This window comes from Oncorhynchus masou, chromosome 28 (genome assembly GCF_036934945.1).
Source record: "Oncorhynchus masou masou isolate Uvic2021 chromosome 28, UVic_Omas_1.1, whole genome shotgun sequence".
In the NCBI taxonomy this organism is placed as follows: domain Eukaryota; kingdom Metazoa; phylum Chordata; class Actinopteri; order Salmoniformes; family Salmonidae; genus Oncorhynchus; species Oncorhynchus masou.
Window position 1 is genome coordinate 45,739,030 of NC_088239.1, and position 17,218 is coordinate 45,756,247.

The 17,218-nt window shown below is 43.0% G+C and overlaps 1 protein-coding gene across 1 annotated transcript in view; it reads left to right on the top strand.

Moving 5' to 3' along the window:
- Positions 1-270: 270 nt before the first annotated feature.
- The window catches only part of pcsk5a (proprotein convertase subtilisin/kexin type 5a), a 37,076-nt gene continuing 20,128 nt past the window's right edge, over positions 271-17,218 (top strand). Inside the window, exons 1-18 of the mRNA XM_064942170.1 lie at positions 271-423; positions 1,748-1,852; positions 2,159-2,332; positions 2,720-2,863; positions 3,481-3,557; positions 3,874-3,962; positions 6,461-6,633; positions 7,126-7,344; positions 7,717-7,817; positions 8,097-8,200; positions 8,556-8,673; positions 8,994-9,182; positions 11,139-11,275; positions 11,490-11,615; positions 11,912-12,014; positions 12,306-12,496; positions 15,465-15,549; positions 15,843-15,946. Coding sequence (XP_064798242.1) covers positions 271-423; positions 1,748-1,852; positions 2,159-2,332; positions 2,720-2,863; positions 3,481-3,557; positions 3,874-3,962; positions 6,461-6,633; positions 7,126-7,344; positions 7,717-7,817; positions 8,097-8,200; positions 8,556-8,673; positions 8,994-9,182; positions 11,139-11,275; positions 11,490-11,615; positions 11,912-12,014; positions 12,306-12,496; positions 15,465-15,549; positions 15,843-15,946 — 2,392 coding nt within the window. The remainder of the gene's footprint in view (positions 424-1,747; positions 1,853-2,158; positions 2,333-2,719; positions 2,864-3,480; positions 3,558-3,873; positions 3,963-6,460; positions 6,634-7,125; positions 7,345-7,716; positions 7,818-8,096; positions 8,201-8,555; positions 8,674-8,993; positions 9,183-11,138; positions 11,276-11,489; positions 11,616-11,911; positions 12,015-12,305; positions 12,497-15,464; positions 15,550-15,842; positions 15,947-17,218) is intronic.

The following is a 17,218-nucleotide window of genomic DNA, read 5'->3' on the forward strand; positions in this document are numbered from 1 at the left end:
ATGGCAATCTGATATCTAGGCTAGTCTGCATCGTAAATGAAGTTGGTCCTCACTGGTAGATTTCAACAGGGAAATGACATTTTCTGCAGGACACGTTTTGAACGCAGTCATTCACCGATAATATTCTCTTTTTTTACGAACATAGGTCTATCATAATAAATTACAACTTCCTCGCTATGTGAAGGCGCTTTAGACGGTGAAAGGAGTCCGAGATAACTTTTGTAAAAACTTTTGAGCGAGATGACACGGAATTTACCTCTTTCAACCGGAATGGTGACTATTTTCGCGTTTGTTTGGATGGGGGGTCTCATGCCACTCTGTCAAACAATAATATACACAAATGACTGGGCGATCAGGATAGATGGGGCACCCGCCTCTGCAGACAGTATAGCGGAGAAATATGGATTTCACAATTTGGGCCAGGTAAATTCTCAAAGTTGCATGATCATTATACTTTTCTACTGTAGCCTAATGTTTCATGATTCGACTGCAATGCAAATGGGGAAAAACGTTACACCGGTCTATAGCCAAAGCCAAATAAGTTTAGTGGGCCAACGGACTAAACTCCTGGTGACAGAATGAAGTTCACCGTTTAGTTTAGTCCGCTATTCTTCGGCCTAAACATGATATCTAACTTTACTTATGCACCATCATTACCTTTGTCAAATTTGTCCATCGACCCAGTATTTTGATACATAGCCTAAATCTATTTTTATTAGCTGTTTCCTTTAAAGTACGCCTATTTTGGATGAAAGACGTTTTCTATCCCATGTGAATGACAAGCTTTTTGCATGAAATGCTGGATTGGATCTGAATCATTCACGGTTGTTTGGCTGGGGCAGACATCAGATTCGTTTCTGAGACTTCAAACAGTCATGTGGCCCCCATATCGAATTAGCCAAGTCATTGACCTTGTAGTGAGCACCCACATCAGACTATCTTCCTTATCAGAAGATGCAGGCCAAAAGCACTATTTTCATATGACCCAGGCCTACATCTTTTCAGAGCGGAAAGGAAGGCTCAGGCTACAATTTGCCACCCTGGTTCAAGGAGAGATTGAGTTCAGTCACCTCACAACTCAGTAGTTCGATGTATGATATGGGACCAAGGAGTCATCATTTGAATGGGACCAAGGAGTCATCATTTCTACTCATGGATGACAACAGCAGTATGGTCCTAGATAGAATAGCCAAAGCACTACTCTTACTGTTTTGTCCTTCCCTCTATTAGCACCTTGATGGAAACATGGTCTGTTTTGTGTAGCCTAGCCTAAATTCCATTCTGTTCAGGTCCAGGCACACATACGTAATGGTGGTATTATGATCAACCTGGGTGTCAGAAAGGAGTGTACCCACAGGGTATAGCCCAGCCCATGGCTCAGTACCTGGGGTTCAGGTTGCCCTGGCCTGAAAGTCTAGTAGAGGTGTAAAGTAACCTTCTCAATGACTGATGTCAATGACAGCTTCATAATTTATCAGCCATTTAGACATGGGGACACAGTTGAAAAAGCGGCAGATCTCGTTAGGATACATACACACGATTATACACGGCAGGTAGCCTAGTGTTTAGAGCATTGGGCCAGTAACCAAAAGGTTGCTGGATCGAATCCCTGAGCTGACAAGGTAAAAAAAAATCTGTTGTTCTGTCTCTGAATACGGCAGTTAACCCACTGTCATTGTAAACAAGAATTTGTTATTAACTGGCTTGCTTAGTTAACTTTTTACAAATTGTTTCCTACTCTGCCCAGATTGGAGACTTGAACAACGTTTATAGTTTCCACCACAGTGGGACGGTGGAGCGGTCCACGTTGTCCAACAAAGACGTTACCGACCTCGTCGCCAAGGAGACCAAGGTACAGTAACTAGATCCCATTGGAGGTGTTATTGATACCCTCCTATATAATTTATTAGCTGCATGACATGCTACGCACACACACACACACACACACACACAAGCAAGCAGTCACGCGCACACAAAAGACATACTCAATTGATGTAAAAACAAAAATCGATATGAATATCATTTGACCTTTCACCTGTACGGGATTCAGCAGACTCAGCAAACACGTGAAACACCACCTTGTACTGTCTATAGCGTGCATTCCATACTACTGTGAGTAGCCTAAACCAGGAGTCCTAATACCTCTATTCCTCTGCAGGTGGATTGGGTGCAGCAACAGGTGGTCCATTGGAGGACCAAGAGGAACTCCAGAGCCAGTCACATCTACTCCATTGACGTTCGGACGAAACACATTCACCCAGGCCCCATCCCACCTAACCAGACCCAGACACTGGTTTTCAATGACCCCCAGTGGTGCAGCTTGTGGTACATTGTGAGTATCTCTCAGCTGAGAGGGCACAGCTGCACCGCAGATATACAGTAATGGCCGCGTTCCAACACTTTTAAAATGCATCCTTTCTCTTACCTAATCTGACATGACATGACATGATTGATGAGAGCAATGTAAGCGAAACAGGTCAGTAATTACCTCAAGGAAGGAAGGAAGAAAGGAAGGATGAGTTTAAAAGGTATATTTAAACAGGGTCAAACATACATTTACAGACATGCTACAGGTGTTACCCACATTTGTACCATTGTTTTGTATTGTGCTTTTTGCGAGGACACCTTGTAGTTATAACTATTATTAAAGTAACAGCTAATTATCCAAATAAACAAGTAAACATGACATGTGCTGATTCCACCCCTCCCCCATCAACAGCACTGCAGTGAGGGCTCCCAGGGCTGTCCTTCCTACATGAACATTGAGGGGGCCTGGAGGAGAGGACACACAGGGAAGGGAGTGGTGGTGTCCATCTTGGATGACGGCATCGAGAGAGAGCATCCTGATCTCAGGCCAAATTTTGTAAGTGCCTCGGGAACCGTCTCTTCTGAAGACTTCACAAGGACATTTATTAAAAGCAATTTGGCATATGTCCCGAATGTAAAAGTCAAGAGCTGAGACAATATGCAGTCAAAGCTCTTGGCCAGGAGCTTTTAAAGGTCAACGCAGAGTATTAAAATACAGGCTAAACGTCTTGTCCGCTTTAGTGTTCAGACACGCCTAGTTGATTTGTGAGTCAATAGGCTCTGACTGGTGGAGTATAGGCTAGACCAGACCAGGCTAGACCAGACCAGGCTAGACCAGACCAGGCTAGACCAGACCAGACCAGGCTAGACCAGACCAGGCTAGACCAGACCAGGCTAGACCAGACCAGACCAGGCTAGACCAGACCAGGCTAGACCAGACCAGGCTAGACCAGGCTAGACCAGACCAGACCAGGCTAGACCAGACCAGACCAGGCTAGACCAGACCAGACCAGACCAGGCTAGACCAGACCAGGCTAGACCAGACCAGGCTAGACCAGACCAGGCCAGACCAGACCAGGCTAGACCAGACCAGACCAGACCAGACTAGACTGGAAGACACTAAAGGCCAATTAGCCACTGACTTTTGCTTTTTTCTGTGTCACTGTATCTTAGGACCCCTTTGCCAGCTATGATTTCAATGGGAATGATGATGACCCCACGCCCAGATACGACTCCAGCAATGACAACAGGTTATTCTTATTTTCAATATCCATATTGCTCATAGCTGGGGCTGTGAGCTTTTTCGTGGTAAGTTGATGTGGTCAGGAAAAACTCCAGGCCCTACTTATTGCAGCTTTTTGCAGAATCTTAGCCCATTTTATGAAGCAACTTACATTTTTCCCCACAATTACACTCATATATTATGTTCATATTATATGAATATGCATATTCACTTGTTTGAATGTGTCTATTCTTTGCCAGTTTGATGTTGTACATATAGCCTGTCTCCTCATACATATGCAACTAAGCTAATGTGGTATACATTCCCTTTTTTTTCCGGGTAAGCCATGGGACAAAATGTGCTGGGATGGTTGCCGCGGCAGCAAATAACTCTCAGTGCACTGTTGGAATCTCCTTCAATGCTCGGATAGGTGGTGAGTTTTGAGTTCTTTATTAGTCACGTTTATAAAAACATGAAATGCAGGGGACTCCCGAGCAGTCTAAGGCATTGCATCGCAGTGCTAGAGGCGATACTACAGACCCGGGTTCGATCACGGGCGGTATCACAATCGGCCATGATCGGGAGTCTCATAGGGCGGCGCACAATTGGCCCAGCGTCATCCATGTTAGGGGAGGGTTTGGCCCGGGGGGGCTATACTTGGCTCATTGCACTCTAGCGACTCCTTGTGGCAGGCCGGCTGCCTGCATGCTGACTTCGGTCATCAGTTGAATAGTGTTTCCTCCGACACATTGGTGCGCCTGGCTTCCAGGTTAAGCGGGCAGGTGTTAAGAAGCGCGGTTAGGCCGAGCATGTTGGAGGACCCATGACTCGACCTTCGCCTCCCGAGCCGGTTGGGATGAGACAAGATCGAAATTGGGGAGAAAAAGGTACAGTGCCTTGCGAAAGTATTCGGCCCCCTTGAACTTTGCGACCTTTTGCCACATTTCAGGCTTCAAACATAAAGATATAAAACTGTATTTTTTTGTGAAGAATCAACAACAAGTGGGACACAGTCATGAAGTGGAACGACATTTATTGGATATTTCAAACTTTTTTAACAAATCAAAAACTGAAAAATTGGGCGTGCAAAATTATTCAGCCCCCTTAAGTTAATACTTTGTAGCGCCACCTTTTGCTGCGATTACAGCTGTAAGTCGCTTGGGGTATGTCTCTATCAGTTTTGCACATCAAGAGACTGAAAGTTTTTCCCATTCCTCCTTGCAAAACAGCTCGAGCTCAGTGAGGTTGGATGGAGAGCATTTGTGAACAGCAGTTTTCAGTTCTTTCCACAGATTCTCAATTGGATTCAGGTCTGGACTTTGACTTGGCCATTCTAACACCTGGATATGTTTATTTTTGAACCATTCCAATGTAGATTTTGCTTTATGTTTTGGATCATTGTCTTGTTGGAAGACAAATCTCTGTCCCAGTCTCAGGTCTTTTGCAGACTCCATCAGGGTTTCTTCCAGAATGGTCCTGTATTTGGCTCCATCCATCTTCCCATCAATTTTAACCATCTTCCCTGTCCCTGCTGAAGAAAAGCAGGCCCAAACCATGATGCTGCCACCACCATGTTTGACAGTGGGAATGGTGTGTTCACGGTGATGAGCTGTGTTGCTTTTACGCCAAACATAACGTTTTGCATTGTTGCCAAAAAGTTCCATTTTGGTTTCATCTGACCAGAGCACCTTCTTCCACATGTTTGGTGTGTCTCCCAGGTGGCTTGTGGCAAACTTTAAACAACACTTTTTATGGATATCTTTAAGAAATGGCTTTCTTCTTGCCACTCTTCCATAAAGGCCAGATTTGTGCAATATACGACTGATTGTTGTCCTATGGACAGAGTCTCCCACCTCAGCTGTAGATCTCTGCAGTTCATCCAGAGTGATCATGGGCCTCTTGGCTGCATCTCTGATCAGTCTTCTCCTTGTATGAGCTGAAAGTTTAGAGGGACGGCCAGGTCTTGGTAGATTTGCAGTGGTCTGATACTCCTTCCATTTCAATATTATTGCTTGCACAGTGCTCCTTGGGATGTTTAAAGCTTGGGAAATCTTTTTGTATCCAAATCCGGCTTTAAACTTCTTCACAACAGTATCTCGGACCTGCCTGGTGTGTTCCTGTGTTCCTTGTTCTTCATGATGCTCTCTGCGCTTTTAACGGACCTCTGAGACTATCACAGTGCAGGTGCATTTATACGGAGACTTGATTACATACAGGTGGATTGTATTTATCACCATTAGTCATTTAGGTCAACATTGGACCATTCAGAGATCCTCACTGAACTTCTGGAGAGAGTTTGCTGCACTGAAAGTAAAGGGGCTGAATAATTTTGCACGCCCAATGTTTCAGTTTTTGATTTGTTAAAAATGTTTGAAATATCCAATAAATGTCGTTCCACTTCATGATTGTGTCCCACTTGTTGTTGATTCTTCACAAAAAAATACAGTTTTATATCTTTATGTTTGAAGCCTGAAATGTGGCAAAAGGTCGCAAAGTTCAAGGGGGCCGAATACTTTTGCAAGGCACTGTATTTAAAAAAATGTATCTCCTTGGTGCCAGCACATTAAATATGGACAAATACTTGTATATTCAGTTCAAGTTCAGTTTTACAAATATTAAATAGAAGGTACATTGTAAATTGAAGATGCATACATGGTGCTGAAGGTCTCCTCTAAGTCAGGCGGTCCCATAGAAATATAATCAAATCAAATTTATTTATATAGCCCTTCGTACATCAGCTGATATCTCAAAGTGCTGTACAGAAACCCAGCCTAAAACCCCAAACAGCAAGCAATGCAGGTGTAGAAGCACGGTGGCTAGGAAAAGGGAGAGGACAATAATCTCATTCTAGTCGGTCTATTCCTATGGGTGATCCATCCTATGTAGTGAATACTAAGGTTATGAAGGTCCATCCCACTCCCGTATCTGCAGGCATTCGTATGCTGGATGGAGATGTGACAGACATCGTAGAGGCCCAATCCCTGAGCTTCAGGCAGCAGCACATTGATATTTACTCTGCCAGCTGGGGGCCGGAGGATGATGGGAGGACTGTGGAAGGACCTGGCCCTCTGGCTCGCCTCGCATTAGACAACGGCATACGCACTGTGAGTGTGTGTGTGTCTGTCTAACTTCTCTGCATCAGTACAGTCAAAAATGTATTCTCCACTATGTGTGTGCATGTGCACATGTGTGTGTATACTTGTCTTTCTACCTTGAAAATAGGATTTTCAATGGTCAAACAATTTTGCTCCACAAAAAGTCCTGAAATCTCAAGAAAATAAAGCTGTCTGTCTGCCTGTCTGCCTGTCTGTCTTTGGCCTCAGGCTGTATGTTTACTTCTAGTACTTATCTTTATCTTCATATCAATAAGTAAATAACATACAAATATCATTAGTGGCTCTTCACACTTGGCATTAATCACAGGGGAGAAGGGTGCCCTTAGATCTAGGATCAGTTTGCACCCCCCCTAATCTAAACCAATGGTGAAGGGAATACGCAAGAACAACCTTAGATCAGTGTCTAGAATCCAAATCCTATAAAACCTTGATGAAGGTAATTTGACCAAAACTACTACTCCCATGAACCCCCACCCCCAGGGAAGGAAAGGGCGTGGCTCCATCTTTGTGTGGGCGTCGGGTAACGGTGGGCGGAGCAGGGATCACTGCTCCTGTGACGGCTACACCAATAGCATCTACACCATCTCCATCAGCAGCACCACCCATAGCGGGGCCAGACCCGACTACCTGGAGCCATGCCCCTCGACACTGGCCTCCACCTACAGCTCCTTCTCCACCGACAGACAGGGAGCCAAGATGGTGAGTCAAGCTGTATATCGGCCCCAACCCGGCTATACGTGATGAGTACATTTAGATTTGACTTCATTATTTGATTTGATACAATAGCTGCATATGACAGTGATTTAAACCCGTGTCAAAGGTGCAGCCACTTCAGTTATTTTCAGCTGCAGCGCTTGTTTGTGAAAGGAAAGGATGGGGTGAATGTATCCATTCTTTTTTTTTTTTTTTTTTTGCTTCTTGACAGAATGTGTTTGTCGTTGTCACAGGGGAAATGAAATGACCTGAAAGTTACAAAGTGTATCTTTAAAGCCCCGTATGATGTTTATAGGGCATAATAGCACATCTACTGTACCATTTTGTAGTCACACAACAATACTTTCTATCTGGCAGGTAACACTGGACCTGAAACAAGGCTGTAGCAAGGAGCATTCTGGGACCTCAGTCTCTGCTCCAATGGCAGCAGGGGTCATCGCACTCGCCCTGGAGGCCAAGTAACCTACTTTCCTAGAGATATCATCACCGATATCTAAATCTAATGATAATATTATAGGTAACAAGGAGGTTTTCTTGGCCACGTGACCTGATCAGGAACAACTCTGGGCCCTAGTTAAAGGCTAAAACTTGGACTGAAAATTCTTCCTTGTCAGGTCACGTGGTCAAGAAAAACTCATGGCCCTAGTTATAAGCTATTGATAATGTTTTTGTAGTATTACTAAGATAATATGCTATATACAGTGTTGTTAACTTGTGTCTGTGGGACCCTGATCCAGCCCACTGCTGACTTGGAGGGACGTGCAGCACATTATTGTCAGAACGTCACAGGCCAGTCACCTGACCTCCCCTGACTGGCACATCAACGGAGCTGGGTACCAGGGTATCTGATTTGATTGAATTTGTGCCCCATATCCTGTCCACAAATGAGTTTGTGTTTCCTTAAAGCTTGGCTAAAAAAACCTAAAAGGGCTTTCCTTCATTTATAATAATTTCCATTGACATCCAAAACACATACAAGGGAACAATTATTTATGTACCACTACACATCAAACGACAAACAACCACATTTAAGACATTCCTATCTAGAATGACCGACTAATTGCTAGATTGACCGACTAATTGCTTCAAGGATGGCTTACTTAAGTCTTCGATCCATTCATTTGTTTGTTTGTTTGTTAGTGTATTTGTCATTCCTTCTGTCCATTCATTCAATTCATTCAATTATTAATTGGCAGTGAGCCACCTGTACGGCTTTGGGCTGCTGGATGCAGAGAGCATGGTGAAGGAGGCTGAGCGATGGAGACTGGTCCCCTCCCAGCATGTGTGTAAGGAGGCTCCTACCCAAGAGAGCAGGTACTTGACTGACTGCTTCCCACCATGGACACAATCCTCTATTCCCTTTGATGCATATCCATCTCCACAGAGAATCCATCGGCATGGGAATTCCCTCACAATCTCTCTGTGTTTCGCTCGTACTCTCTCTCTCTTTCTCTGTATCTCTGTCCTTCTCTCTCACTCACTCTCTCTCCCACATTCTCTTTCACCCCTCTCCCTCTCTTCCGCTCCCCTGTCCCCTCCTCCCTCTCTCTCTCTCTCTCTCTCTCTCTCTCTCTCTCTCTCTCTCTCTCTCTCTCTCTCTCTCTCTCTCTCTCTCTCTCTCTCTCACTTTACAGAACCATTCCTCCAGGCCTTGTGCTGAGGTCTGTGTATGAGTCCACCGGCTGCTCCCATCATCCCCTGCAGCACATTGTTTATCTGGAACATGTAGTCATCCGTGTCACCATCACCCACAGTCACAGAGGTGACCTCTCCGTCACACTCACGTCACCCGCTGGGACCAAGTCACAGCTACTGGCAAACAGGTAAGTCCCTTTTCACACTTCTGAGCCAAGACAAGATGAACTGTATTGCGCTGGCCTGGTTACACATCCACCGTAGTTCCTGGAGCTGTGGAAAGGACAATGGGAAAAGGAACAAAGTACGGTTCAGGTTGGCATGATAGTGTGAAAAGGGTGTTGTGCTGTAGTACTCAATACAAGTGGGATTGGTCGCTTCACCCACTCTTAACACATTCAAAATATTTCTTGATGATAGAAACTGGCTGATGTGCCGAGTGACTTAAAGTGATAGTTCACCTCAAAGTCTTCTCACCACAAAAGTGGTCTAATGTGTAGATGAGTCCATATCCCATCTGCCGTAGATCCCAGATACATCCCTCAATGCTAAATGAATCGGAAACATAGCATCTACACAACAGAGGGCATGGGACGTGGACTATTGTGGACATTGGAGGACATTTTGGGTCTGAAAACGTATCAATAAACTTTGGTTATGGAGAGAATCCAGAAATGACAGTGTAACATGGCTCTATCCTGTTGTATTTTGGTCAACATTTGCATTATATTACACTATGGTTGTGTTGTGGTCCTGGTCGTAGTGGTCAATGTCTTTCAGAGGTCATTCGTAAAAATCCAAATAACTTCACAGGTCTTTATTGTAAAGGGTTTAAACACTGTTTCCCAATGAACCATTCATGAACATGCACCTGTGGAACGGTTGTTAAGACACTAACAGCTTACAGACGGTAGGCAATTAAGGTCGTAGTTATGAAAACTGAAGACACTAAAGAGGCCTTACTACTGACTCTGAAAAACACCAACAGAAAGATGCCCAGGGTCCCTGCTCATCTGCGTGAACGTGCCTTAGGCATGCTGCAAGGAGGCATGAGGACTGCAGATGTGGCCAGGGAAATAAATTGCTATTGCTCGTCCTCGCAGTGGCAGACCACGTGTAACAACAACTGCACAGGATCAGTACATCCAAACATCACACCTGTGGGACAGGTACAGGATGACAACAACAACTGCCCGAGTTACACCAGGAGCGCACAATCTCTCCATCAGTGCTCAGACTGTCCGCAATAGGCCGAGAGATGCTAGACTGAGGGCTTGTAGGCCTGTTGTAAGGCAGGTCCTCACCAGACATCACCGGCAACAACATTGCCTATGGGCCCAAACCCACTGTTGCTGGACAGGACTGGCAAAAACAGGACTGGCAAAAAGTGCTCTTCTCTGATGAGTCACGGTTTTGTCTCACCAGGGGTGATGGTCGGATTCACGTTTATCGTCGAAGGAATGAGCGTTTTACCGAGGCCTGTACTCTGGGGCGGGATCGATTTGGAGGTGGAGGGTCCGTCATGGTCTGGGGTGGTGTGTCACAGCCTCATTGGACTGAGCTTGTTGTCATTGCAGGCAATCTCAACGCTGTGCGTTACAGGGAAGACATCCTCCTCCCTCATTTGGTACCTTCCCTGCAGGCTCATCCTGACATGACCCTCCAGCATGACAATGCCACCAGCCATACTGCTCGTTCTGTGCGTGATTTCCTGCAAGACAGGAATGTCAGTGTTGGGACCTGTTGGATCGGAGGGCTAGAGCCATTCCCCCAGAAATGTCCAGGAACTTGCAGATGCCTTGGTGGAAGAGTGGTAACTCTCACAGCAAGAACTGGCACATCTGGTGCAGTCCATGAGGAGGAGATGCACTGTAGTGCTTAATGCAGCTGGTGGCCACACCAGATACTGACTGTTACTTTTGATTTTGACCCCCCCACCCCCCCCCCTTTGGTCAGGGACACATTATTAAATTTCTGTTAGTCACATGTCTGTGGATCTTGGTTCAGTTTATGGCTCAGTTGTTGAATCTTGTTATGTACACACAAATATTTACACATGTTTGCTGAAAATAAATGCAGTTGACAGTGAGAGGACGTTTCTTTTTTTGCTGAGTTTATTATACCGTGGTTGTATTTTGGTCCAGGCCTCTTGACCACTCCACTGAGGGCTTCCAGAGCTGGGAGTTCATGACCACTCACTGCTGGGGGGAGAAGGCATCAGGAGAGTGGAGTCTGGAGGTCCTGGATACTCCATCTCAACAAAGGGACAACAGTGAAACAGGTTTGCCATGCTATACTTTTACCATCATTCAATACCACAAGAATTACACCAGATCAAATACTGTTACACATGAGTGGAGTCCTGATTTTTTTCCCCTGATCACGTGACCTGACTAGGAAAGACTTGGGGACCTACTTGATTTTGCTCAAGTCATGTAGTTAGTAAAAACCTGATAACAAGTAGTTTTTTCTTCCTCTCTCTCCATTGATTTAAGGGGAATTGAGAGAGTGGTCTCTAGTGCTTTATGGCACCTCAGAGCAACCATACTCCATGCGGCGTGAGCAAGCCCGCTCGGCAGAGCTGCCAACTGACGGTGATGACCTCACTGAGGAATACAACGGTGAGTCACTTTACCCGTTGTCACAGAGCAGCTTTGGAACAAAACGACACACAATTATCACACCCGTTTATAGCTTAGACACCGGAATCTAACTACTAATTGTTGCCTGTATCGAGCTCGATTTGAATTAACTAGTAGCCTATGTCAAAGCTAGTAAGTCTTCAGGCTTCACCAAACACCTTTTGTGTTTGTAAGAGATGCTTTCCCTATTCTGACTGTCTTGCTTTGTCAAATGAATTATTCCAGGCTATGAAAATGCATGATGAGAAATGTAAGTTTTGTTTCGTTCCTTCCAGGCCGATGTGACCCCGAGTGCAGTGAGGATGGCTGTGAGGGACCAGGCCCCCAGCAGTGTGTCACATGTCTACACCTCTTCCTCAAGTTCAAGAACAACAGCAGGTCAAGACTATTCACTCTAAATGTATAGGTTGGAGTCAGTGACGTTATACTAGGTCTTCCACTCGTGCTTTAAATCATGGGCTGTCCAGCGGCCCATTATTACATATTTACGAACCTCACTTAATTGGCTGTTATCGAGTCACAGATGTTTCTCACAGTCGCCCTCCGGCTTTCCTGCTTTGAACTCTGTAGGACACACAGTTAACACATGCATTTAGTATGTGTCCCATGTGGAGACAATCCTAGTGTTGCACTAAACAACCAACAAGGCATGTGCTTTCTCTCTTACAGGACGTGTGTGTCTGTGTGCCCAGTGGGATTCTGGGGCGACCGGCGTCGCTGTAAGAAGTGTTTCTCCTCCTGTGAAATCTGCACGGGCAGCCGCAGTGACCAGTGTACTACATGTCGCGCTGGACACTACCTGACCGAGGGAACCAATAGTTGCACGGCAAGCTGTGGTGACAATTATTACTTGGACCATGGTATGTCCCTGTGTGTGTTCCAAATGACACCCGAATGCCCAAGTAGTGCGCTACTTATGGCTAGACTCTCATAGAATATTGGTCCAAAGTAGTGCACTGTCTAGGGAATAGGATGCGATTCAGGATTTGCCACCTACGTTGTGAGGCATTCATCATCATTCTACGACAAACATACATCGATCTATATCGAATTTCATTTTAAAAGCTAGAACACAATTTGAAGATGCGAAACAAAACTACTTTGTGTTCATCACAGAGGGACAGACTTTATTGTAGATGTAAGGTGATATCGTGACGAATCGTTAGACTTGCTAGCCAACTCTGCGGAACGTTCACAGGGGGAAGGAGAACACAATGAATTAGAGCAGTGCACCGAGAAATTTGTCGGGTTTTCCCTGACCACTACTTCTAAAAACAATAATTACAGTAATAAGGCAGCTGAAATCTTGCAGGATGTCAATTGTAAAATTGATGGTTAGTATATGTGACCAACCAGCTCGATTCGGTCTTATGTAGACAACATTTGAAATTGTGTTTTTTACATTGGATAAAAATATAGACTCGGAGCTAGAAAATTGTGTATTATACACTACAGTTATGGAACAATGGGAAAGTAATTCTGCTTTGAAAGTTGATTCACTTGTAACCACACTTTTGAAAAAATGGCCTTTGAATGTTTTGGTACCTACTGGAGAGCTCTTGTTTGTCTACATTGTTCACGCCCTCTTAAGCCTTAGCCCCACCCATCCCTTTAACGATTCACATGTGAGGCCATGTGCTAAACAAAGTGGGTATGGTAGTGTACTAAACAACCAAAGATTTCAAGACTAAAGGCTGGTCTATACCTAATCTATCGACAGGTCTGTAGACATGTCGCAGTGATATAAAATGTGTTGTTGTCGTTATGAGAAAGCATAAACACAACAATGTGGTCCAAAATAACATAGCTGGTGTATTTTAACACCAATAAACCCATCTGTTTAAAAATGTATTTGAATATGTCAATCTAGCAAACTAGGCAACTAAAAGCAACTTTCTAAACAATGTTTTGGTTTGTTTCTAGCTTATTAGCTAGCTAACGTTAAGTTAGCTGGCTAGCCAGTTAAAATAATGACCATACCATATAGTTGACAACGTCTTAACTTTATCTAATTTATATTTATTATTACAGGAAAATAAACTCACAAGTTCATGATGAGCTAATTACAGAAAATGGCTTACGGTTGTGAGTGTGACGAAATAAAAGCAGGGCATTCTAACTGAGAATTTTTGAACTTGGAAACTGTCTCGTTGCCTAAACTTATATCCAAATTTGGATAGTGCAGGTCATGTTGTTCTTCACATTACCATCTCTGGTAAACACACACTATATCAAATAAAATCTAAGTTTATTTGGGACATGCCCAGGATACAGAAGTTGTAAACAGTACATTGAAATGGTTACTTGCATTGTGGAGTATTTTGTTTCGTGAAATCTACATTGTACAATTTCTAATACTATTTACTATAGCATTGCATACTGGTACAAAAAGTGCATGCAAAACATATATATATATATATATATATATATATATATATATATATATATAGTTATTTACTATTTATCTATCTGAGCTTTATAACTCATGAGGAAATGTTTAACATGGCCATCCACTTAACATTAACATTCAACAGGGTAGCCCTCGTTCCCGCATACGCATAGCTGCAGTAAGCAAGGGTGATGAGGGTGCTGCAGAATCCTCTGATATATCAAAATCAAATATATAAAAAAAAAATGTTTACATTTAAAAATCCATCAAATGTGTGAACTAGGCCTTTATTACTCCACCCACCTCGCATGACAAGAAGCTGCCCCCATCCCTCCCGCTGTTTGGGCAAAGCGTTTGCAAATGTTTTGTTGTTTGAGTGAGGGAAATTCTGTAAATTTTAAGAGGACTTTATGTATTTTGAAAGATGAGACGTTGAGGATTATAATAAATACTGCTTTGATGTCATAGAAGCAAGCTAAACACCCATGAATCAAAATGTGCACTTCACATTTCCATATCATATCGTTGTTATACCCTGGGTTGTTCTGAACCGAATGAGACTATTTTTGTCTGTTGTTATGAAAATTTGCTGCGTCACGCAACTGAATGCACTCCTTTCTATGCACACCAAAATTATGATCTGTTTCCCTGGATTGCATTTTGAAAGCCTCACACTGTAATATCGTACTCTCTAACTTATCTAGTCATGTTGGCAATAGAACAAGCCTTCAAATGATGCCCACCAAAGCCAGATTGGGATTTATAATGGACCATTTTTGCATTGTGTGATGGCTGCGATGGAGGATTGTGCTCCAACCAAATCGAATACAAGTGTGCTTGCTCTAGTTCCTCAACGGCACAGCTCGGAGAGCTCCAAAAACACCTTGTAGTTGAAGACTCTTCTTTGTGCACACTTTGGAGATGTGTGTGGCCACCTGGAGACAACCAGTTTGACCTCTCACTTTAAACCTTTTATTTGTTTTATGTTGCAATTCACCACATTTTCCAGTAATATTCTTATCGTGTTACTGAAGGTATGCAGAATATTTTCAGATTTAATCAACAAATGCGGCAAAGTACCGTCAATGTAAACTAGAAATAAAATCAACAGTATTTCAGACTTGTCAGGTGAACTGTTGTGTCCTCACCTTTTGGTCTAATAATGTTCCCATCATCTCCAAACGGTTCCCTTTTCAATTGCCAAGATTGTTATGCACATGTTTTCATATTTCTTATGTAAGAAACATTTCAATTTAGCCCCATCCATATAGGCCAATTCCCCCAAGTGTAAAGGGTTTTAAGGATATTATGCTGTATTGTTGTAAAAACCAAGCCGATGTCTCTACTGAATATGTGCTTAATGAGCAATGCTTTTACTTCAACTGGAGTGGAATTATATTTGGCAGGTATGAATGCTTGCATTGTTGTTTTCCCCACAGATGCAAATATGTGCAGGAAGTGCAGTGAAAACTGCTTGAGATGCACCTCGGCGAACATCTGCACAGAATGCAAATCGGGCACAAGGTGAACCAATCCCTCTGATGACGCCCGAATTACCAACTCATGCATTTCTTCTCTGTACACAGTGATTCTCCATCTCCGCCACAGAGAATACTAATTTGCACACGCACACACATTCTAAATCTATTGCAACAAAGCGAACTTCTATTATAATATGTGTTGTATTTTGCAGTGTTAAGAGTTATCAGATGAAACTTCTCAATGAGTGTGTGCGCTCTGGGTCGGAACACAGAGCCCAGATAATGATGAGTCTCTCTCTATCTCACTATCTATCTACCCCCCCCCTCCCCCTCCAGTCTGTTGGGGAACCGCTGCCAGAGGAGCTGTGGACCAGGAAGTTACCACAACGAACAGGAGAGCACCTGCGAGCCCTGCCACGAGGCCTGTGCCACCTGTGCAGGTAAAGGGAGGGGTGACTTGGATCAAACCAAACAGGACCCTAAGCCATATATATATATGTGTGTGTGTATATATATGTAATGTATAATATGTATATATATATGTAATATTGTGCCCCACTTGTTGTTGATTCTTCACAAAAAAATACAGTTTTATGTCTTTATGTTAGAAGCCTGAAATGTGACAAAAGGTCGCAAGTTCAAGGGGGCCGAATACTTTCGCAAGGCACTGTATATTATACATATGTGTATATATATATATATATATATATATATATATATATATATATATATATATATATATATATATATATATATATAATATATATATATAATATATATATAATATATATATATAATATATATTATATATATATAATATATATTATATATATATAATATATATTATATATATATTATATATAATATATATTATATATATTATATATTATATATATATATTATATATATATATACACATATGTATAATATACAGTGCCTTGCGAAAGTATTCGGCCCCCTTGAACTTTGCGACCTTTTGCCACATTTCAGGCTTCAAACATAAAGATATAAAACTTAATTTTTTTGTGAAGAATCAACAACAAGTGGGACACAATCATGAAGTGGAACGACATTTATTGGATATTTCAAACTTTTTTAAACAAATCAAAAACTGAAAAATTGGGCGTGCAAAATTATTCAGCCCCTTTACTTTCAGTGCAGCAAACTCTCCAGAAGTTCAGTGAGGATCTCTGAATGATCCAATGTTGACCTAAATGACTAATGATGATAAATACAATCCACCTGTGTGTAATCAAGTCTCCGTATAAATGCACCTGCACTGTGATAGTCTCAGAGGTCCGTTAAAAGCGCAGAGAGCATCATGAAGAACAAGGAACACACCAGGCAGGTCCGAGATACTGTTGTGAAGAGGTTTAAAGCCGGATTTGGATACAAAAAGATTTCCCAAGCTTTAAACATCCCAAGGAGCACTGTGCAAGCGAAAATATTGAAATGGAAGGAGTATCACACCACTGCAAATCTACCAAGACTTGGCCGTCCCTCTAAACTTTCAGCTCATACAAGGAGAAGACTGATCAGAGATGCAGCCAAGAGGCCCATGATCACTCTGGATGAACTGCAGAGATCTACAGCTGAGGTGGGAGACTCTGTCCATAGGACAATAATCAGTCGTATATTGCACAAATCTGGCCTTTATGGAAGAGTGGCAAGAAGAAAGCCATTTCTTAAAGATATCCATAAAAAGTGTTGCT